This window comes from Halichondria panicea, chromosome 15 (assembly GCF_963675165.1).
Source record: "Halichondria panicea chromosome 15, odHalPani1.1, whole genome shotgun sequence".
In the NCBI taxonomy this organism is placed as follows: Eukaryota; Metazoa; Porifera; class Demospongiae; order Suberitida; family Halichondriidae; genus Halichondria; species Halichondria panicea.
The window spans coordinates 689,662-711,116 of NC_087391.1; the positions used below are offsets into that span (position 1 = coordinate 689,662).

Below are 21,455 nucleotides of genomic sequence, written 5' to 3' on the forward strand. Positions count from 1 at the left end.
TGATTGTAGTCTAATCTTGTGTCATGTTGCTTAAGACTCTGAGGTGACCCCAAAGCATTCCACTTTATTTGTTCCTGTATAATTAGGTAGTGCGGTGATAGAGTTGCTGACTCAGCGATTATCAGCCATCACTCGACTGAGACAACATGAAGTATCTTCTCTGACGTTGCTAAGGCCGTTGCTAGGCTACACCATCGAACAAAACCCATCATACATCGTGACCTTTTGCTGAATTCCATAGTAAAATTTAGGTTTTCTTCCCACTAGTGGTTATAAAAGTAGTAGCCTATAAAAGGGACCAAATGAGTTATTGGTTGGGATGGTGGGGCATAAGTCCCAAATGGATATCTCTTAAAGAAATCTCACAATGAGACCAATCCAATGATACTCGTATCATCACATCCTCACACAACACACACCCGCCCACATGCACACAGGCACTGGGCATACTACTGTTCAAGCTGTGCTTCATGGATACTCCATTTGGTGACAACCCTCTAGCCATAGTTAGTGCTCAGTACAGCATTCCTGAAGACTCTCCCTACACACAAGACCTGCACACCTTGAGAGGTACATGTACACACACACACACCCCACCCCCTCACACACATACACACATAAATCCTATAGTAAATGTAACCAGCACCACTGGGTATACATATAAAACCGAGTTATTATAATAGTGGGGCTTTTCTTTGTGAACTGGGCCTGTTTTTTCAGAGCTAATTATATTTAAGAACACACACTAGCTACAGGTGCTATGATACTCTGCCATCCTTAAGTGTATTGCTCTAATGATACGTGTATTCTCCCCCTCCCTTGTAGGCTACCTGTTGACCTCTGACCCTGAGCTGTGTCCCAGTATCTGGCAAGTGTGTGAGGTGGTGTCCATGATCACAGGAACCACCAACCATGTCACTAATGTCTGTGTGAGTACCTTACTATTAGTATACCCTGTGTATGTATAGTGGTGGGTAGACCAACAGTGGCTGTATTATAGAGGGTGGTCTGCTAACACAGGTCCATGCAAACATATTCACCCAATGTGTTATATTCTGCAGGCAAACCAACTGATGCAGCTAACAAGGAGTATATATCAGAGGATTTGGTTCTGTTTAAAGATAAGCCCATCGGAAGTGGTGCATTCGGTTCAGTATTTAAAGGAGAACTGAATGGACAGCCTTGTGCCATCAAATTGCTACATGCAGTTGCCAGTGAAATACGAACCCAAATACCAACTGCGAGTCTCGCCTCAACAGATTCTACTGAGAGGTTTCGTAAAGAATGTGAATTCTTTGAGTTGTTTCAACACCCCAATATTGTCCGTCACCTAGCAACCAAGAAACATCCCAAGACGAACCACCTCGTCCTTGCTCTAGAACTGATGGACTGCAACCTGCGACAATACTTCACTCCTCAGACTGACAAAGAACCCGTCAAGCTCTCACTAGCTATCCAGACCAGCCTCTGTGCAAGCATTCGCTCACAAAGGATACATGCCACCAGAAGCTACTGACATGGAGTCATCGTCCTATAACTCGAAATTTGACATCTTCTCATTTGGTGTTCTAATAGTTCAAATTGTCCGCCACCTTCCCACCATTAAAGACGGAAAATATCGTAAATATGAATTGAAACTGATCAAAGATGCTCACCCCATCAAGGAACTTATAATAGATTGTTTGAATGAGAACAGAGACAATCGACATTAGCTGCTCAGCTAAAGAGGAGACTGGCCTAGTGTTATGACTGTCATCTTTGTCTTGTTATTATAGTCACGCTATTTACGATGAATATTCCACTTTCACAATGTACATACATGCATGTGTGTAGTGTATCATTTGTGGGAGAGAGTGAAGATCAAATTACCTTTACAGCCCTTACAGTGATCATAGCAACAGATGTCATCTCACCAATGGCTATGATAAGTCTAACCCACACATCCTGTATACCTTGTATGGTAACCACAGCAATAGAGCATTATAAGGTATCAGGAGTACTTGTATCAAAAAAGTGACCTCAAAGGAATACAAGATAAGATATTAAAATGTACTGTATAGAGCAAAAAGATAAATTTCGTGCTCTCTAAAAGCGTTTCGTTGAATTTGTGGGTGACTGCTTACCAGAAACAATGCCTTAATATAATCTTTGCACGTTATAGCACATAGTAATTCTGAAAAATCGTGTATTTCGTAGGATGAGAAGCAAAAAATTCACGCTATACGGTATCAAATATATAAATGACCTCAAGGGAACACAGAACACAACAAAAACATAACATTAGTAACAGAGTTCAACAGTCTCTAGCTACCACTTGTACTTGAAGTTCATTTTGAGCAGGCACTTGATTCTTATCTGGCTCACATCATACAATGAACCTGTGATAAAGATTAACAAACTAGCCGATTAGATATTATATTAATATACATGTAGTCTGTACAAAGTGTTTAACATCCTACACAACACACACACACACACCCACACACACCCACACGCACACCCACACACTGACACTGAATAGGATACTCATTATAGAGTAGTGAGGTATTGTCGACGGCTGTGGAGGAGCCCTTGCCCATGGGGATGACCACACCCTCCTCAGTGGTCTTGTGGCCGTCAGTAGTGGGGGCGGTCCGACCCAGACCCTTGGTACTGTGCTTACCAGCTGGCAGCTTGTCTACATACTTGGAGTGGGTCAGCTCACACCTGCACACACACACACACACACACAGCATTTGAGTATAATTGATGAAAATATGAAATTCAAGGTTACTTATCACACACACAGTAAGAGAATATGCAGGGTCAGCAGATATTAATAAACAACACACAAAATCCACACAACCATAATGACCAAAGCAGGCTCAGGGTCCCAAAACAACAAAGAACTATTGTTACACAGGTTGCCATGATATCTAATCAAGATCCTAAACAAAACCATGGAAACCAACTAAGTCATCAGTACACAGTGGTTCAAGTATTGGGAGATGGTACAGTAATTATAAAATTACTCTCTTTATTTCCAAAGCCCCACCCACTGAAGCACAACCCTCACACCTTACACACCACTCACATGTCTCCGAGGGCAACCTCACAGAGGAGCATGAGTCCCTCGTTGTCAGAGCGAGAGGTGTTACAGTAATTGGCACTCTTGGAGACCATGTCTGCAAAGTACACCCCCTTCCCAAACATGTAGCCAGTCACTGGCGCCTCTGGTGGAGCTATTCGAAGACCCTGGGACAAATTAAACAGTGAGTAAAAATTTACAAGTCATCATTGTGAAGACTTCAACTGCATACATGTACATGTAGACATTGACACACACCAAATGTTATAACTGAATGTGCATACACAACATACCTGAGATAGTATTCCCACAAAGTTGGTCTTCCTGGAGCCGTGCCAGAGCAACTGTCTGTTGTGGAGCTTTGAGAATGGTTTGTATTTCTTCCCCTCCCCTTCTCTGTCCACTTTGAACACCTCCAGCACCTCCAGTGAGTACTGAGAGTGGGTGACCGCATGAGTGTTGGACACGTACTCCTGCAGCATTGAGAACTCATCAGAGCTCTTGGGCAGCACCTGACGTGGTGGGGAGGGTAATAAAGGAAGTAAAAAGGATGAACTTATTAATAATTGTTTGTTTGGGTGATTTTTGTATGGAGGAAATTTTCGTACATTTCGTATTGAAGAGTAGCACTGCAATAGATTTAACATCACTATCCTGAGCTTTACGAATATTTAAAATACATATTTAAATGGGTAACACATACAAAAATGACCCGCTATACGGTACTGAATAACAGCCAGCTTGCATGTTTACGTTCACCTTTGTGTATACATATAAACAAACAGCAAAAACATAATTAATTTTAGCATACCTGCAAAAAGAATCGACAGGTTTGTTGGCTGGAAACAGGAGTGACATCTTGAGCTGCTCATAATGCAGGTCCAATGGATCCTTCCCTCCACTCACACCATCCTCCTGTTTCAGTAGCGAGTAGGCCACCTCAATCTCCAGTAGATTATCCAACATTTGTGTCTTTATCTTTATAACCTCCTCTGAGTTCAGTGGGGGTGGTTTCGTCATGCCAAAGTCATGTGGTACTAGAGTGTAGAATCTGTTAGTACAGTCCAGGATTTTGCTCGGATTCTGAGTCCCAACAATCTCTCGTTGTAGCTCAGAGAGGACAGAATATGCACTCTCTATCTGTCGCCGTGACAACTTTCCCAAAGGCATCTTCTTTATATCAATCTGTGGCAAACAGAGTGTGCAGAATTGAATTGCTGTTGCACAATTCATATAAAACTAGCTTGTAATAAGACAATCCCTAGCTAAGACATGGCTTGTGCATGTACCTATACGAGATCTTGTATGGGAAATCGAGTGGCTAGTGTACTCTCTTATATTAAAGACCCACCTCAAACTCCAGCATAGCTTTCTTCATGCTCTCCACATCAAATATCATTCGAATGAGATCTTGTATCTCAGGGGCCAGTGTGGACTTTGAACCAGGAGCAATTCCAAGCTGTTGCCCAGTGTCCTCATCACCACCATAGTCTATCTCCAGGGGGTAGAACTTGCTAGGTCTCTTAACAAAGCTCTCTTTACTGGTGCCCCATGAATTGCCTGTCTTGTCTTGGTAGAGGAACTCAAAGTGCTTCTTGGCAGCAGGTTTGGAGGCTCCAAAACTCTGTGAAGGATAATTAACAAACAATTATTCTCTGTATCATAAAAAAAAAGTGTTCCATTCAGAAACAAATTTGCAGTACCTAACCTTCAACAAAATATTGCTTATACAAAGTATCCTGTATCTAAAGCTACTTTCTTCCCCCTCCCTCCCCCCCCTCTCAGTGGTTTAGCTCACCTCTGTCTTTGAGCCTCCTATGGTGGTCCCCACACGACCCCATGACCTGAACACATAGTAGTTCTTGCTGGAGTCTCCTTCGAGCAGCTGCAGCTTGTAGTACGAGTTAGTGCCTCTTATGACATCGACCAATCCAAGTACAGCATTCCAGACCACACCCCTCTCCTCCAGTACGTGGTGTGACCCCTCCAGCTCTGAATCAGGGTCCACTGCAGCACCACCCTTTACCATCACCTTGACCTTGCTGGGACCTGGGTGGAGGGAGGGGTGTGTCTACAGGTACGTATATATACAGTCCGGAGGCACTAATAACATAAATTTATGTACATCTCAAATTAGGTGGTCAACAAAGACCAAAGGAAAGTGATTTACAAAGAAAATACCTTGAAAATATGTGGGTTAAAATCAAAAGTCTATTATGGACAAAATATCGAGAAATTATGGCGCATTCCAAATTTTAGATTTGAGCGCTACCATCTGAATCGGCTCTTTCTAAGGTTGAAATTGGACCACCAGAACTCTAGTTATCGTAACTTGAATTAATTGCATGACTTTACCTCTTCTCCTGGTGGTTTGGGTGTCTCTGATGATGGCTTGTTCTTGACTGTCACTGGAGACATCTTGGAACTCGACTGGCCGGAGGACTTGAGTGCACCTCGGGTCAACGTGGCCACACGTTTTAGAGGGTTGAGGAGAGTGTTCGCCTGTGAGGGTGGGGAGTGAGTGTGAGTGTGTGTGTGTGTGTGTGAGTGTGTGTGTGGGTGTGGGTGTGGGTGTGGAGGGTGGGGAGTGTTTGATTGAAGATTATACAAAGGTATTGGGGTGGGCAAGGATTGTCAGTCGCACACCCTCCCAATCTTACGGAAAGCTTTTAAAAAGTTTTTTATTTACGGTGTTGGAATCCAGTCTTCACTGCTAGCAGAGGATTATTATTGTATGGAATGTACACTATTTTGATGGGCATCAATTACTAGGAAAATGTAAAATCCTCATAATAATAGTAAACAAAAAAGAACAAAAGAGCAGACAACATAAAACCATACAGCAATAGAAAAGCAAACAGATGCCCGACCTTGAGAGCCGAGAATGATGGGTTAAAGAGTCTTTAACAGTACACCAACACTCCCCATTCATCTGTTGCATTCAGAGTCACTAGTACTGAATAATTATTGTAAGGTATTTACATTGAGGTCATGCTGATATAAAGAGGGCGTGATACTTACCATTCTCTTTAGCTCGGTGCTCTGTCGTTCGTACTCTCCTTCTGACAGGAACAAGATGACCTGACCCAACACGTGGAGGTGATCTGATAGGAATTCCTCTGAGGTGATAGTTTTGAGGTAGCCCTCCAGCTGAATTTGGGCAACACCTGTGTGTGTGTGTGTGTGTGTGTGTGTGTGTGTGTGTGTGTGTGTGTGTGTGTGTGTGTAGGGGGGGGAGGTAACATTGTTATTACAACCACAGGTGCAGGAATATGAATATTATATATTCATCCTACTGAACAACATGTCTATGTTTATGTCTTGTTGACACAAGTTATTATAGATTCTGTGACATGATAAGGTACAGTACACAGAGATTACAATCAATGCAGAGGTGGTCCGACAGGCGCGGTGCAGCTCAAGCTGATTAATTATCCGCCCACATCGTATGTTTTTGCTGAGTGTAATCAGAGGCTAGTTGCTTGAGCTGCACCGCGCCTGTCTGTCGGACCACCTCTGCAATCAATGAATGTACACATACTCACATCCATCTTGGTCTTGAGCTGCTCATAATGCAGGTCCAATGGATCCTTCCCTCCACTCACACCATCCTCCTGTTTCAGTAGCGAGTAGGCCACCTCAATCTCCAATAGATTATCCAACATTTGTGTCTTTATCTTTATAACCTCCTCTGAGTTCAGTGGGGGTGGTTTCGTCATGCCAAAGTCATGTGGTACTAGAGTGTAGAATTTGTTAGTATAGTCGAGGATTTTGCTCGGATTCTGAGTCCCAACAATCTCTCGTTGTAGCTCAGAAAGGACAGAATATGCACTCTCTATCTGACGCCGTGACAACTTGCCCAAAGGCATCTTCTTTATATCAATCTGTAGCAAACAGAGTGTACAGAATTGCAGTTCATATAAAACTAGCTTGTAATAGGACAATCCCTAGCTAAGACATGGCTTGCATTGTGTATGTGTACCTATACGAGATCTTGTATGGGGAAATCGAGCGCTAGTTTATACTCTTTTAAGACCCACCTCAAACTCCAGCATAGCTTTCTTCATGCTCTCCACATCAAATATCATTCGAATGAGATCTTGTATCTCAGGGGCCAGTGTGGACTTTGAACCAGGGGCAATTCCAAGCTGTTGCCCAGTGTCCTCATCACCACCATAGTCTATCTCCAGGGGGTAGAACTTGCTAGGCCTCTTAACAAAGCTCTCTTTACTGGTGCCCCATGAATTACCTGTCTTGTCTTGGTAGAGGAACTCAAAGTGCTTCTTGGCAGCAGGTTTGGAGGCTCCAAAACTCTGTGTACGATAAACAAACAGTTATTTTCTACCATCGAGAAACAAATTTGCAGTAAGTATGCTGTCCTAAACCTTAAACAAAATATTGCTTACCGTATAGCGGGTAATTTTCGTGGGTAAGCTGACTTCCACAAAATTTTAACGCAGGCGTGGAATGCAGTGCAGGCAACAAGACTAAACGAAACTTGTACTCATGAAAACCACCGTTTTCCAGATCAACGAATTTACCCCATGAAAATTACCTGCTATACGGTATACTGAATCTTAAAGCTACTTTCTTCCCCCTCCCTCCCCTCTCAGTGGTTTAGCTCACCTCTGTCTTTGAGCCTCCTATGGTGGTCCCCACACGACCCCATGATCTGAACACATAGTAGTTCTTGCTGGAGTCTCCTTCGAGCAGCTGCAGCTTGTAGTACGAGTTAGTGCCTCTTATGACATCGACCAATCCAAGTACAGCATTCCAGATCACACCTCCTCCAGTACGTGGTGTGACCCCTCCAGCTCTGAATCAGGATCCACTGCAGCACCACCCTTTACCATCACCTTGACCTTGCTCGGATCTGGGTGGAGGGAGGGGTGTGTCTACAGGTACGTATATATACAGTCCGGAGGCACTAATAACATAAATTTATGTACATCTCAAATTAGGTGGTCTGTACATACAACAAAGACCAAAGGAAAGTGATTTACAAAGAAAATACCTTGAAAATATGTGGGTTAAAATCAAAAGTCTATTATGGACGAAATTATGGCGCATTCCAAATTTTAGATTTGAGCGCATACCATCTGAATCGGCTCTTTCTAAGGTTGAAATTGGACCACCAGAACTCTAGTTATCGTAACCAATTCATTACATGACTTCACCTCTTCTCCTGGTGGTTTGGGTGTCTCTGATGATGGCTGCTTCTTGACTGTCACTGGAGACATCTTGGAACTTGACTGGCCAGAGGACTTGAGTGCACCTCGGGTCAATGTGGCCACACGTTTTAGAGGGTTGAGGAGAGTGTTCGCCTGTGAGGGTGGGGAGTATGGAGTATGTGTGTGTGGAGGGTGGGGAGTGAGTGTGTTTGATTGAAGATTATACAAAGGTATTGGGGTGGGCAAGGATTGTCAGTCGCACACCGGCCCTCCCAATCTTACGGAAAGCTTTTAAAAAGTTTTTTATTTACGGTGTTGGAATCCAGTCTTCACTGCTAGCAGAGGATTACTAATGTATGGAATGTACACTATTTTGATGGGCATCAATTACTAGGAAAATGTAAAATCCTCATAATAATAGTAAACAAAAAAGAACAAAAGAGCAGACAACATAAAACCATACAGCAATAGAAAAAGCAAACAGATGCCCGACCTTGAGAGCCGAGAATGATGGGTTAAAGAGTCTTTAACAGTGCACCAACACTCCCCATTCATCTGTTGCATTCAGAGTCACTAGTACTGAATAATTATTGTACATTGAGGTCATGCTGATATAAAGAGGGTGTGATACTTACCATTCTCTTTAGCTCGGTGCTCTGTCGTTCGTACTCTCCTTCTGACAGGAACAAGATGACCTGACCCAACACGTGGAGGTGATCTGATAGGAATTCCTCTGAGATGATAGTTTTGAGGTAGCCCTCCAGCTGAATTCGTCTCACGTCCAACCGCTGGGGGTCCAATTTGTGGAACGAGGGAAGAGTGGGTAGCACGAGATTAACAGGGAAGTTATCAATCTGGGAGGAGGGAGAAAATTGATACCCAAGAGCTTACTAGTAATGGCAATGCAGCTACAGTCTGTACCAAAGAGCCGACTAGTATTGCAACCATGAAGGGGACGTAATGATACATTGAGAGCTGTGTGTTTGTATGATTTTGTATAGTACACCAATGTCCCCGCCCCCTCCTTTCGGCTACTACCCACCTGTGCCCTGAGTGAGAGGTGGAGGTCGTGGAAGTCTCTATAGCGACGATCAATGATCCACTTCTCAGTGACAGAGACATGGCTGTGTTTGCAGGAGACGTTGACGTGAAACACACAGTGCTTGGTGGTACCCTCGTTCAGAATGTCATAGTCGGGAATGGCGGCCGAGAGGGCAATGAGACTATCACTGGACACATTCGCAGGGACACTCTTGGCCTGTGGAGTGGGTGGAGATGGGGTGTGGGATGTGTGTGTGGAGTGTGGTTGGCAAGGAGAGGCATTCACTTATGGAATGAACAAACAGTTACTGTAGCTTACACTGAGTACTGCTTTAGCAGTGGCCAGAACTGATTCCAGAGCACTTTTCTTCAGTCGATCATAATTTAGAAACAGAGTTACAGACAATAAAACAAGAGCATTACAATTTTAGACGAGACCCAACAAAAGGAAGTAATCAACATAACACACCTGTGACTCCGGTCTTCTGCAGGTGTGAGAGTTGACGTTGTACCTGAGTGATCGTACCTCGGTCTCATTGGCCCCCTCACTCAGAGCAGCCATAAAACTGTCAGTGTTCAGAGAGCTCTCCTTGCACTGGACACAGGGGAATACATACAAGTGAGAGGAACAACATTGGGAGGATATTGAAAACAATTTTATATAAAGTTAACGGACATAGTAAATAATATTCTGAAACACGTATACCATTCACTCACCATTGATATGAAGGTGGCGTTGATGTTGTCTGGTAGAGCTAATGTCTTGAGCAATGGCGTCCAGACCTTCCAGACCAACACATCGGTGAGGAGGGCCTGGAGGGACGGAGAAGAGAACTCGTCCTCTGGGAGCACAATACACAGCAGCAGCTCAGAGAGACGGTACAGGTAGGCTGTGTGTGTGGGTGTGGGTGTGGGTGTGTGTGTGGGTGTGCGTGCGTGTGTGCGTGTGTGTGTGGTAGGTTTGACAAATTGGATGAGAAAAAGACATTTCTTTCTTCACTTCAATAATACACTTTACATTAATGAAATTGCACCATCCACACTATAAACAACACAGGCAAATCCATGCTAGCAGGAGTAGATTAATACTCGTGATAAAAGGTACAGCTGTACAATGCTGGTTCCTATCTTGGCTTCCCTGTCACATCAGACGGCCCTCCACGGGTTCTCCCCACTCTCACACTTGAAGAACTCTGTCTCCACCGCCTCGTTCCATATTGCTGCACTTTGACCTGTGACCACACCCACTGATGCAGTCCCACACGCCACCTTGTACGCCCTCATGTGATCCATAAAATCATTCATGAGTGTCTCTATGAAGAAGGCAAGATAGTCGACCTCTCTGCCAGCCGCGGTTACTTCTTGAATCACATTATGGGCCAGTTCTAGGGCTTCTTGGGAACACACTGGGTCAGGACTGACGTGGGTGTGATACCAGCTCTCGAAAAGGTCTCGTAGTCCGAGGGACAACAGCTGTTAGGGTGGAGAGGATAATAGCTTTAGGTGTGTGTTTAGGGGAGGGGGTGGTTGTGTGTGCGGTGTGAGGTTGTGATCACCTTTTCTAGTTCTTCATCAATGTTCCTCACTCCAGTGAGTTGACTGTTGAACTGGAGGGGGCATGGCTCAACGGAGGGTGCCAACACCTGGGGAGGTAGCAAACAATGAGACAATGACAACAGCGAGATTGACGAGGTTACCTTGTGACAGCCGACTTGTGTCCATTGAGGGCTGCTCTCTGTCCACACCTTCCTCACATGACGGGCCTGCTGCCAACTGACGTACAGTGCAACAGAGAGGAACCTGAAGTCAAACAGTTGTACTGACTGTATAGACTAGTGTAGTATATAGTGTGTGTGCATGGTGATGCATTCTTACCCTAGAATGAAGGACAAGACACAGAGAACCAGGAGTAGGCCACCATCCATTGTATCAAGAGTGCACTCTTGATTGTATCATGTCAGGAGTGCATGAACATGCCATATGCCAAGTCAGCAGAGTATGACATGCATGTGACATAATGACTTCATTGCATTGTGAAATAACATCACTTGTAAATCACTAGTACATCGATAAACATGGCAGAATTAGAACCAGGTCCTCTGCATCTTGCTTGTAAGAATGGTCACTATCAGACTGTGGAAACTCTCCTGAACCATGGATACAATGTGAATGGAACAGATAATGATGGAACCACCCCTCTCATGTTGGCATGTGCATATGGCCACACTGACATTGCGATACTGCTGCTGAGTAGAGGAGCACAAGTACACATGCAAAATAATGATGGGCGGTCTGCTCTGATGCTAGCAAGTCATAATGGACATAGCGATGTCGCTAAAATATTGATAGAAAAAGGAGCACAAGTGAACATCCAAGAGAATGATGGGTGGTCTGCTCTGATGATAGCAAGTGAAAATGGACATAGCGATGTCGCTAAAGTATTAATAGAAAAAGGAGCACAAGTGAACATCCAAAATAATAATGGGTGGTCTGCTCTGATGATAGCAAGTCAAAATGGACATAGCGATGTCGCTAAAATATTGATAGAAAAAGGAGCACAAGTGAACATGCAATTAAATAATGGGTGGTCTGCTCTGATGATAGCAAGTAAAAATGGACATAGCGATGTCGTCAAAGTTTTGATAGAAAAAGGAGCACAAGTGAACATGCAAAAGAATGATAAATGGTCTGCTCTGATGATAGCAAGTCTTAATGGACGTAGCGATGTCGTTAAAGTATTGATAGAAAAAGGAGCACAAGTTAACATGCAAAAGAATGATGGGCGGTCTGCTCTAATGTCAGCGAGTAAAAATGGGAGAAAGGAAGTAGCTCAGATATTACTCGATCATAACGCTGATACAAGTATCCGAGATACTAACGGTAAAACTGCACTAAGTTGGGCATGTGAGACAGGGCATGCTGAAATAGTGGAGTTGTTGCTATCTTTTGAGAGCAAAGACGCTACCTCAGGCAGCACAGATCAATTTTCAGAACTCCAATCTCTAGCGGAACGGATACAGATCGAAAAAGGTGAGGTTATCATAATTATATACCTATTTTTCTGAGCCCAAGCAATTCTTTTAATTGTTTCTCTTTCGTCGTACAGGACAAGATGTAGAAGCTGCCATAAGCACAGTACAAGGGAATGATTTGGATGCATTTCACCACACACAAGATATGCAGAAAACTGAACAAAGTAAACACATGTACTATAATAATTATGGCATACTGTGCATGTATCAGATGACTTCCTGTATCTGTCATGGGCTTTTACATCACCCACATTGGTCAGTGTTCAAATTCCAAGCTTGTGACAGATACACAGTTACGTTACTCTCCGCATACAGTCATTTGATACATGTATACTCTTGCCAGGTATTTACTAATACTTGACCGTCAATTGTGTGTGCTCATGCATGGCAGAATCCCCGGAGCTGTCTCTGAAAGTGTTGTCTATGGAACTGAAGACGGTGACTGACCCGATACAACTGGGCGTCGGCCTGGGAGTGGCACAGTATCACCTGGAGATAATAAGGAAAAACAACCCTCAAGGTTTGTGTGTAAAGTGGTAAACATGATTGTATTCACATGTGTACTCACAGACATAGGACAGCAACAGTTCGACCTTTTCTCGTTTATTGCCAAGAACTACATGGTGCTGGGGATCACATGGGAGAGGATTGCTGACACTCTGGAGGAGTTGGTGGGCATGGGAGATTTGGCACAGGAAATTAGGAGCAAGTATAACATTGTCAAACCTCAAAAGGTTACAGGTGAAGGTAAAAAACAAAATGGTTAGTTTACATATTCACCCGAATGTGTTATATTTTTGCAGGCAAACCAACTACTGAATCAGCCAACAAGGAGTATATATCAGATGACCTGGTTCTGTTCAAAGATAAGCCCATCGGAAGTGGTGCATTCGGTGAAGTATTCAAAGGAGAAGTGAATGGACAGCCTTGTGCCATCAAATTGCTACATGCAGTCGCCAGTGAAATACAAACAAGGATACCAACTGCGGGTCTCGCCTCAACAGATTCTGTTGAGAGGTTTTGTAAAGAATGTGAATTCCTCGAGTCATTTCAACATCCCAATATTGTTCGTCACTTAGCAACCAAGAAGCATCCTGAAACTAACCACCTTGTCCTTGCTCTAGAACTAATGGACTGCAACCTGCGACAATATTTCACTCCTCAGGCTGACAAAGAACCCGTCAAGCTCTCACTAGCTATCCAGACCAGCCTCTGTCATGACATAGCCTCGGCACTCGAGTACATCCACTCACGAGGGGTGGTACACAGGGACCTCTGTGGAGAGAACATTCTGCTGTCCTGTGGAGGGGAAACCCCCGTTGCTAAAGTGTGCGATTTTGGAATGTCTAAAATCACCAAGAGTGATGCTCGAAGTGTATCACTGCAAGCATTCGCTCACAAAGGATTCATGCCACCAGAAGCTATTTCTATGCAGTCATTGTGTTATAACTCGATGTTTGATATATTCTCATTTGGTGCTCTAATGGTTCAAATAGTTCGCCATCTTCCCACCATTAAAGACAGGAAAGAACGTAAAGATGAATTAGAACTAATCGAAAACGCTCACCCTATCAGAAAACTTATAAGGAAGTGTTTGAAGAAGAACAGAGACAATCGACCCTCGGCTGCTCACCTAAAGAGGAGACTGGAAACGTTATAGACAGCTAGGACTATAAAAGCTATAATAATTCTGCTGTAAGTGTACATGTATTTCCATTTTCAACATCGTGCAGAGGGTAAATGACCTTTCGTTGATTCACAATGTACATACATGCATGTGTGTAGTGCATCATTTGTGGGAGAGGGTGAAGATCAAATTACCTTTACAGCCCTTACAGTGATCATAGCTAGAACAGATGTAATCTCACCAATGGCTATGATAAGTCTAACCCACACATCCTGTATACCTTGTATGGTAACCACAGCAATAGAGCATTATATGGTATCAAAAAAGTGACCTCAAAGGAACACAAGATAAGATAGTAAAATGTACTGTATAGAAAATTTCGTGCTCTCTAAAAGCGTTTCGTTGAATTCGTGGGTGACTGCTTACCAGAAACAGTGCCTTAATATAATCTTTGCACGTTATAGCACATAGTAAAAATCGTGAATTTTGTAGGATAAGAAAGCGAAAAATTCACGCTATACGGTATGGAATATATAAAGTGACCTCAAGGAACACAGAACACAACAAAAAACACAAAACTAAATAATGTAACATTCTCTATAGCTACCACTTGTACTTGAAGTTCATTTTGAGCAGGTACTTGATTCTTATCTGGCTCACATCATACAATGAACCTGTGATAAAGATTAACAAACTAGCCGAATAGATATTATATTAATATACATGTACTCTGTACAAAGTGTTTAACATTCTACACAACACACACACCCACACAACACAACACACACACACACACACACACACACACACAACACACACACCCACACAACACACACACACACCCACACACACACTGACAATGAATAGGATACTCATTATAGAGTAGTGAGGTATTGTCGACGGCTGTGGAGGAGCCCTTGCCCATGGGGATGACCACACCCTCCTCAGTGGTCTTGTGGCCGTCAGTAGTGGGGGCGGTCCGACCCAGACCCTTGGTACTGTGCTTACCAGCTGGCAGCTTGTCTACATACTTGGAGTGGGTCAGCTCATACCTGCACACACACACACACACACAAGCATTTGAGTATTGATGAAAATATGAAATTCAAGGTTACTTATCATACACAGTAAGAGAATATGCAGGGTCAGCAGATATTAATAAACAACACACAAAATCCACACAACCATAATGACCAAAGCAGGCTCAGGGCCCCAAAACAACAAAGAACTATTGTTACACAGGTTGCCAATATTAGTAAAACCAGTAGGTTTTACATAGGATTGGCAGTGGGTTTGCCCGTGTTTAGCAATATTTCAATTATTTTGACTCATGTTCAAACTGTTCTATCTCTGCAGGGAAAGGCCACATCAAGAAACTGGCTGAACAGATAGTTTATTTAGCCTTTTCTCTCTTTGTATCTCTCATTTCATAATCCATAAACATTTTTACGAATGAATATTTTCATTTTAAAAATTGCACTATTTCGACGTTTCACCGCTCTTTGTCTGACTGACTAAGTAAGTAAGTAAGTAAGTGAGTAAGTAAGTAAGTTTCTTGCCCAGCATTTACTCCAAGTACAGCCATCTCCAGGACATTCTGCACAGGGTTTCCAAACGACTACAACCTGGATTACAAAGCGCTTCTTCAGATTTGCGATTGCTTCCACGAGGCAGATGACCTCTCAGTCTCTATTTCTCTTACCTAGACAATTCCGCCATCTTTAATGACTCAGCAATTGCGTTGTGGCCAATAATAATAGATAGGCGTGGCTAATAAACCGTGCGCCTAAAATCAGTGCAGCAGTGCTTTTCCAGAGCCCGAGGTGTTCCTTTTCTTCACACTGTTCAGCTCTAGCTCCCTTTCTCTGACAGGCATGCTATATGCACTGGCTAGATATCATGCTCTTAAAATGGCTGTCATTTAATACTGATTCGCAAATTCAACATAATTATCAAGCAATAAATTATTACTCATTATACTATAATTATTAGTCCAGAGATATTCGAGAAGATATCTGATTAGTCCTGTCTTCTCTTCTTGTACTGCCTCTTGACGTTCCACTTTATGCATGTCATGATACGTAAACTGTACTGAAAAAGAAAGGGAATCCGACTAGAAAAACATTTGCAATGTGAAAAATTGCTAGGATTGGCCAGGGGAACCACAAAAAAGCGTGGGAACAAGAAATCAGACGAGAGCATAACTCCAATCCGTTACAACGTCATGAACATGTACAATACATAGTATATTAAATAATAGACTGTGTTCCAGATCCACCTATCAGCTTCCATCCATCACATCATTCCATGCAGTCACCAGTACGGTCCGTGCATGTTACTACGCATGGATGGACTGTGTGTACCTGTGCTCAACACTGCATGTATTAGGAACATCAATTCATCACAAATCATCATGATTATGTGCCCCACATTCTAAAATGGATGTATAATAAATATATATAGGGATTGGTCATCACTCCACCAGTAAAAATTGCGTGGCATATTGGCTGGGAAAACATGGGAAAACTACCAGTATACATGTGATTGACGTTGTAACGGATTGGAGTTATGCTCTCGTCTGATTTCTTGTTCCCACGCTTTTTTGTGGTTCCCCTGGCCAATCCTAGCAATTTTTCACATTGCAAATGTTTTTCTAGTCGGATCTAATCAAGATCCTAAAGAAAACCATGGAAACCAACTAAGTCATCAGTACACAGTGGTTCAAGTATTGGGAGATGGTACAGTAATTATAAAATTACTCTCTTTACTTCCCTAACCCCACCCACTGAAGCACAACCCTCACACCCTACACACCACTCACATGTCTCCGAGGGCAACCTCACAGAGGAGCATGAGTCCCTCGTTGTCAGAGCGAGAGGTGCTACAGTAATCGGCACTCTTGGAGACCATGTCTGCAAAGTACACCCCCTTCCCAAACATGTAGCCAGTCACAGGCGCCTCTGGTGGAGCTATTCGAAGACCCTGGGACAAAATGAACACATAATTATACCATAAAAACAATGAGAGTCAATACTGAAACATAGAAGCCATCACAGTGATTGAAGAGTATAATGTAGACACTCACCAAATACTGTGCATGCATACACAGTAATACCACAACATACCTGGGATAGTATTCCCACAAAGTTGGTCTTCCTGGAGCCGTGCCAGAGCAGCTGTCTGTTGTGGAGCTTTGAGAATGGTTTGTATTTCTTCCCCTCTCCTTCTCTGTCCACTTTGAACACCTCCAGCACCTCCAGTGAGTACTGAGAGTGGGTGACCGCGTGAGTGTTGGACACGTACTCCTGCAGCATTGAGAACTCATCAGAGCCCTTGGGCAGCACCTGACGTGGTGGGGGGGTAATAAAGGAAGTAAAAACGATGAACTTATTAATAATTGTTTGTTAGTGGGTGATTTTTGTATGGAGGAAATTTTCGTACATTTCGTATTAAAGAGTAGCATATACGAATTATTCTACTGCAATAGATTTAACATCACTATCCTGAGCTTTACGAATATTTAAAATACATATTTAAATGGGTAACACATACAAAAATGACCCGCTATACGGTACTGAATAACAGCCAGCTTGCATGTTTACGTTCACCTTTGTGTATACATATAAACAAACAGCAAAAACATAATTAATTTTAGCATACCTGCAAAAAGAAGTCGACAGGTTTGTTGGCTGGAAACAGGAGTGACATCTTGAGCTGCTCATAATGCAGGTCCAATGGGTCCTTCCCTCCACTCACACCATCCTCCTGTTTCAGTAGCGAGTAGGCCACCTCAATCTCCAGTAGATTATCCAACATTTGTGTCTTTATCTTTATAACCTCCTCTGAGTTCAGTGGGGGTGGTTTCGTCATGCCAAAGTCATGTGGTACTAGAGTGTAGAATCTGTTAGTACAGTCGAGGATTTTGCTCGGATTCTGAGTCCCAACTATCTCTCGTTGTAGCTCAGAGAGGACAGAATATGCACTCTCTATCTGTCGCCGTGACAACTTTCCCAAAGGCATCTTCTTTATATCAATCTGTGGCAAACAGAGTGTGCAGTTATACTTGAATTGCTGTTGCACAATTCATATAAAACCAGATAATCTTTATAAGACAATCCCTAGCTAGCTAAGATATGGCTTGTGCATGTACCTATACGAGATCTTGTATGGGGAAATCGAGTGGCTAGTGCACTCTCTTATATTAAAGACCCACCTCAAACTCCAGCATAGCTTTCTTCATGCTCTCCACATCAAATATCATTCGAATGAGATCTTGTATCTCAGGGGCCAGTGTGGACTTTGAACCAGGGGCAATTCCAAGCTGTTGCCCAGTGTCCTCATCACCACCATAGTCTATCTCCAGGGGGTAGAACTTGCTAGGCCTCTTAACAAAGCTCTCTTTACTGGTGCCCCATGAATTGCCTGTCTTGTCTTGGTAGAGGAGCTCAAAGTGCTTTTTGGCAGCAGGTTTGGAGGCTCCAAAACTCTGTGAAGGATAAACAACAGTTATTTTCTAGTTTTCCATCGAGAAACAAATTTGCAGTAAGTATGCTGTTCTAACCTAGTATACGTATTATTTACAAAGAAAATACCTTGAAAATATGTGGGTTAAAATCAAAAGTCTATTATAGACAAAATACCGAGAAATTATGGCGCATTCCAAATTTTAGATTTGAGCGCATACCATCTGAATCGTCTCTTTCTAAGGTTGAAATTGTACCACCAGAACTCTAGTTCTCTTAACCAATTAATTACATGACTTCACCTCTTCTCCTGGTGGTTTGGGGGTCTCTGATGATGGCTGCTTCTTGACTGTCACTGGAGACATCTTGGAACTCGACTGACCAGAGGACTTGAGTGCACCTCGGGTCAACGTGGCCACACGTTTTAGAGGGTTGAGGAGAGTGTTCACCTGTGAAGGTGGGGAGTGAGTGTGTGTGAAGTGTGGAGGGTGGGGAGTGTGTGTGTGTGTGTGAAGTGTGGAGGGTGGGGAGTGTGTGTATGTGTGTGGAGGTGGGGAGTGAGTATGTGTGTGTGTGGGGGTGTGTGTGGAGGGTGTGATACTTACCATTCTCTTTAGCTCGGTGCTCTGTCGTTCGTACTCTCCTTCTGACAGGAACAAGATGACCTGACCCAACACGTGGAGGTGATCTGATAGGAATTCCTCTGAGGTGATAGTTTTCAGGTAGCCCTCCAGCTGAATTCGTCTCACGTCCAACCGCTGGGGGTCCAATTTGTGGAACGAGGGAAGAGTGGGTAGCACGAGATTAGCAGGGAAGTTATCAATCTGGGAGGAGGGAGAAAATTGATATTTTGGAATTCAAGAGCTTAAGATGAAAATGCAGCTAAAGTCTGTACCAAAGAGCTTACTAGTATTGCAACCATGAAGGGGACGTAATGATAAATTGAGAGCTGTGTGTTTGTATGCTTTTTGTATAGTACATCAATGTCCCCCGCCCCCTCCTTTCGGCTACTACCCACCAGTGCCCTGAGTGAGAGGTGGAGGTCGTGGAAGCCTCTATAGCGACGATTAATGATCCACTTCTCAGTGACAGAGACATGGCTGTGTTTGCAGGAGACGTGACGTGAAACACACGTTACTGTAGCTTACACTGAGTACTGCTTTAGCAGTGGCCAGAACTGATTCCAGAGCACTTTTCTTCAGTCGATCATAATCTAGAAACAGAGTTACAGACAATAAAACAAGAGCATTACAATTTTAGACCAGACCCAACAAAAGGAAGTAATCAACATAACACACCTGTGACTCCAGTCTTCTGCAGGTGTGAGATGTGAGAGTTGACGTTGTACCCGAGTGATCGTACCTCGGTCTCGTTGGCCCCTCACTCAGAGCAGCCATGAAACTGTCAGTGTTCAGAGAGCTCTCCTTGCACTGGACACGGGGAACACATACAAGTGAGAGGAACAACATTGGGAGGATATTGAAAACAATTTTATATAAAGTTAACGGACATAGTAAATAATATTCTGAAACACGTACCGTACGGGTGGAAAATTTCGAGGGTGTAAATTTTCGTGCAATTCAATATTCTGTCTTATTTGGAAAATTTCGCGGGTAGTAAATTTCGTGGAGTTAGGGTGTGGCACTATCTCGCATGCGTATACGAAGCCTTTCAAGGGTTTTAATTTTCGTGTTCTGCAGCCACCCACGAAAAACGCGAAATTAAAAACACCTTGAAATTTTCTACCCGTACGGTATACCATTCCCTCACCATTGATATGAAGGTGGCGTTGATGTTGTCAGGTAGAGCTAGTGTCTTGAGCAATGGCGTCCATACCTTCCAGACCAACACATCGGTGAGGAGGGCCTGGAGGGACGGAGAAGAGAACTCGTCCTCTGGGAGCACAATACACAGCAGCAGCTCAGAGAGACGGTACAGGTAGGCTGTGTGTGTGTGTGTGTGTGTGTGTGTGTGTGTGTGTGTGTGTGGGTGTGTGGGTGGGTGTGTGTGTGTGGTAGGTTTGACAAATTGGATGAGAAAAAGACAATTCTTTCTTCACTTCAATAATACACTTTACAAATCCATGCTAGCAGGAGTAGATTAATACTCGTGATACAGCTGTACAATGCTGATACCTATCCTGGCTTCCCTGTCACACCAGACGGCCCTCCACGGGTCCTCCCCACTCTCACACTTGAAGAACTCTGTCTCCACCGCCTCGTTCCATATTGCTGCACTTTGACCTGTGACCACACCCACTGATGCAGTCCCACATGCCACCTTGTATGCCCTCAGGTGATCCATAAAATCATTGATGAGTGTCTCTATGAAGAAGGCCAAGTAGTCGACCTCTCTGCCAGCCGCGGCTACTTCTTGAATCACATTGTGGGCCAGTTCTAGGCCTTCTTGGGAACACACTGGGTCGGGACTGACGTGGGTGTGATACCAGCTCTCGAAAAGGTCTCGTAGTCCGAGGGACAACAGCTGTTAGGGTGTGTGGGTGGAGAGGATAATAGCGTTAGGTGTGTGTTTAGGGGAAGGGGTGGTTGTGTGTATGGTGTGAGGTTGTGATCACCTTTTCTAGTTCTTCATCAATGCTCTTCACTCCAGTGAGTTGACTGTTGAACTGGAGGGGGCGTGGCTCAACGGAGGGTGCCAACACCTGGGGAGGTAGCAAACAATGAGACAATGACAGCAGCGGGATTGACGAGGTTACCTTGTGACAGCCGACTTGTGTCCATTGAGAACTGCTCTCTGTCCACACCTTCCTCACATGATAGGCCTGCTGCCAACTGACATACAGTGCAACAGAGAGGAACCTGAAGTCAAACAGTTGTACTGACTGTATAGACTAGTGTAGTATATCGAGTGTGTGTGCATGGTGATGCATTCTTACCCTAGAATGAAGGACAAGACACAGAGAACCAGGAGTAGGCCACCATCCATTGCACTGCATCACTGATCAGTGCACTCTTTATCTTTTATCTATGCTCAGAGATCTGTGCTGAGTCAGCAGAGAATGACATGCATGTGACATAAAGACCAAGACATTGT

At 43.7% G+C, this 21,455-nt stretch overlaps 5 protein-coding genes across 24 annotated transcripts in view; 2 read left to right on the top strand and 3 right to left on the bottom strand.

Moving 5' to 3' along the window:
- LOC135348400 (uncharacterized) overlaps window positions 1–21,455 on the top strand; it is a 54,684-nt gene that overhangs the window by 8,444 nt on the left and 24,785 nt on the right. For 4 of the 8 annotated variants that reach the window (XM_064546586.1, XM_064546592.1, XM_064546593.1 and 1 more), the window contains 3 exons: window positions 87–570; window positions 826–929; window positions 1,062–1,810. The exons of 1 other annotated variant lie outside the window; for it this stretch is intronic. The gene's annotated coding sequence lies outside the window, so the exon portion shown is untranslated. Of the gene's footprint in view, window positions 1–86; window positions 571–825; window positions 930–1,061; window positions 1,811–21,455 lie in introns of those variants that run through there. 3 more of the 8 variants (XM_064546587.1, XM_064546588.1, XM_064546589.1) reach the window with 3 other exon arrangements.
- The window catches only part of LOC135348405 (sorting nexin-13-like), a 55,085-nt gene continuing 35,801 nt past the window's right edge, over window positions 2,172–21,455 (bottom strand). Inside the window, exons 1-16 of one of the 8 annotated variants that reach the window (XM_064546608.1) lie at window positions 21,298–21,453; window positions 21,118–21,220; window positions 20,977–21,063; window positions 20,537–20,885; window positions 20,172–20,344; window positions 9,749–9,874; window positions 9,599–9,646; window positions 9,281–9,496; window positions 8,874–9,092; window positions 8,245–8,391; window positions 7,108–7,380; window positions 6,613–6,951; window positions 3,361–3,579; window positions 3,074–3,234; window positions 2,513–2,706; window positions 2,172–2,378 (exon numbers count right to left, since the gene is read on the bottom strand). In XM_064546608.1, coding sequence (XP_064402678.1) covers window positions 2,308–2,378; window positions 2,513–2,706; window positions 3,074–3,234; window positions 3,361–3,579; window positions 6,613–6,951; window positions 7,108–7,380; window positions 8,245–8,391; window positions 8,874–9,092; window positions 9,281–9,496; window positions 9,599–9,646; window positions 9,749–9,874; window positions 20,172–20,344; window positions 20,537–20,885; window positions 20,977–21,063; window positions 21,118–21,220; window positions 21,298–21,347 — 2,775 coding nt within the window. In that variant the 5' untranslated portion in view covers window positions 21,348–21,453 and the 3' untranslated portion in view covers window positions 2,172–2,307. Of the gene's footprint in view, window positions 2,379–2,508; window positions 2,707–3,073; window positions 3,235–3,360; window positions 3,580–4,552; window positions 4,690–4,865; window positions 5,117–5,447; window positions 5,570–5,937; window positions 6,024–6,088; window positions 6,235–6,612; window positions 6,952–7,107; window positions 7,381–8,244; window positions 8,392–8,873; window positions 9,093–9,280; window positions 9,497–9,598; window positions 9,647–9,748; window positions 9,875–20,171; window positions 20,345–20,536; window positions 20,886–20,976; window positions 21,064–21,117; window positions 21,221–21,297; window positions 21,454–21,455 lie in introns of those variants that run through there. The other 7 variants (XM_064546607.1, XM_064546606.1, XM_064546609.1 and 4 more) reach the window with 7 other exon arrangements.
- On the bottom strand, window positions 9,997–11,288 carry LOC135348415 (sorting nexin-13-like). Its single transcript, XM_064546625.1, has 4 exons — window positions 11,155–11,288; window positions 10,977–11,079; window positions 10,836–10,922; window positions 9,997–10,752 (listed from the first exon to the last, which is right to left on the bottom strand). The coding sequence occupies exons 1-4, from the start codon at window positions 11,202–11,204 to the stop codon at window positions 10,426–10,428; spliced, it is 567 nt and encodes a 188-aa protein (XP_064402695.1). The 5' UTR covers window positions 11,205–11,288; the 3' UTR covers window positions 9,997–10,425.
- Window positions 11,307–14,073, top strand: LOC135348407 (ankyrin repeat and KH domain-containing protein mask-like). 2 transcript variants are annotated; one of them, XM_064546612.1, is made up of 5 exons: window positions 11,307–12,309; window positions 12,386–12,475; window positions 12,703–12,831; window positions 12,882–13,052; window positions 13,115–14,073. In XM_064546612.1, the coding sequence occupies exons 1-5, from the start codon at window positions 11,355–11,357 to the stop codon at window positions 13,969–13,971; spliced, it is 2,202 nt and encodes a 733-aa protein (XP_064402682.1). In that variant the 5' UTR covers window positions 11,307–11,354; the 3' UTR covers window positions 13,972–14,073. The 2 variants fall into 2 exon arrangements, with proteins under 2 accessions (XP_064402682.1, XP_064402681.1); XM_064546611.1 differs by having other exon boundaries at window positions 11,308–12,309; window positions 12,882–13,058.
- Window positions 14,232–19,338, bottom strand: LOC135348410 (poly [ADP-ribose] polymerase 1-like). 5 transcript variants are annotated; one of them, XM_064546618.1, is made up of 9 exons: window positions 19,309–19,338; window positions 19,007–19,225; window positions 18,704–18,850; window positions 18,152–18,424; window positions 17,599–17,973; window positions 17,064–17,282; window positions 16,760–16,920; window positions 14,811–14,990; window positions 14,232–14,612 (listed from the first exon to the last, which is right to left on the bottom strand). In XM_064546618.1, exons 1-9 carry the CDS (start codon window positions 19,321–19,323, stop codon window positions 14,600–14,602), a joined length of 1,602 nt encoding a protein of 533 aa, XP_064402688.1. In that variant the 5' UTR covers window positions 19,324–19,338; the 3' UTR covers window positions 14,232–14,599. The 5 variants fall into 5 exon arrangements, with proteins under 5 accessions (XP_064402688.1, XP_064402686.1, XP_064402687.1 ...); XM_064546616.1 differs by having other exon boundaries at window positions 14,797–14,990; XM_064546617.1 differs by having other exon boundaries at window positions 14,793–14,990.

Coding starts and splice junctions, on each gene's coding strand:
- LOC135348407 (XM_064546611.1), top strand. CDS start 11,355: ATGGCAGAATTAGAACCAGGTCCTCTGCATCTTGCTTGTAAGAATGGT. Junction 12,310..12,385: donor ACGGATACAGATCGAAAAAG/GTGAGGTTATCA, acceptor TTCGTCGTACAG/GACAAGATGTAGAAGCTGCC. Junction 13,059..13,114: donor TCAAAAGGTTACAGGTGAAG/GTAAAAAACAAA, acceptor ATATTTTTGCAG/GCAAACCAACTACTGAATCA.
- LOC135348410 (XM_064546615.1), bottom strand. Junction 18,851..19,006: donor GCACCGAGCTAAAGAGAATG/GTAAGTATCACA, acceptor CCACCTTCACAG/GTGAACACTCTCCTCAACCC. Junction 16,921..17,063: donor TTGTGGGAATACTATCCCAG/GTATGTTGTGGT, acceptor ATTTTGTCCCAG/GGTCTTCGAATAGCTCCACC.
- LOC135348415 (XM_064546625.1), bottom strand. CDS start 11,204: ATGGATGGTGGCCTACTCCTGGTTCTCTGTGTCTTGTCCTTCATTCTA. Junction 10,923..10,976: donor CACAAGTCGGCTGTCACAAG/GTAACCTCGTCA, acceptor CTACCTCCCCAG/GTGTTGGCACCCTCCGTTGA. Junction 10,753..10,835: donor TTGATGAAGAACTAGAAAAG/GTGATCACAACC, acceptor CCACCCTAACAG/CTGTTGTCCCTCGGACTACG.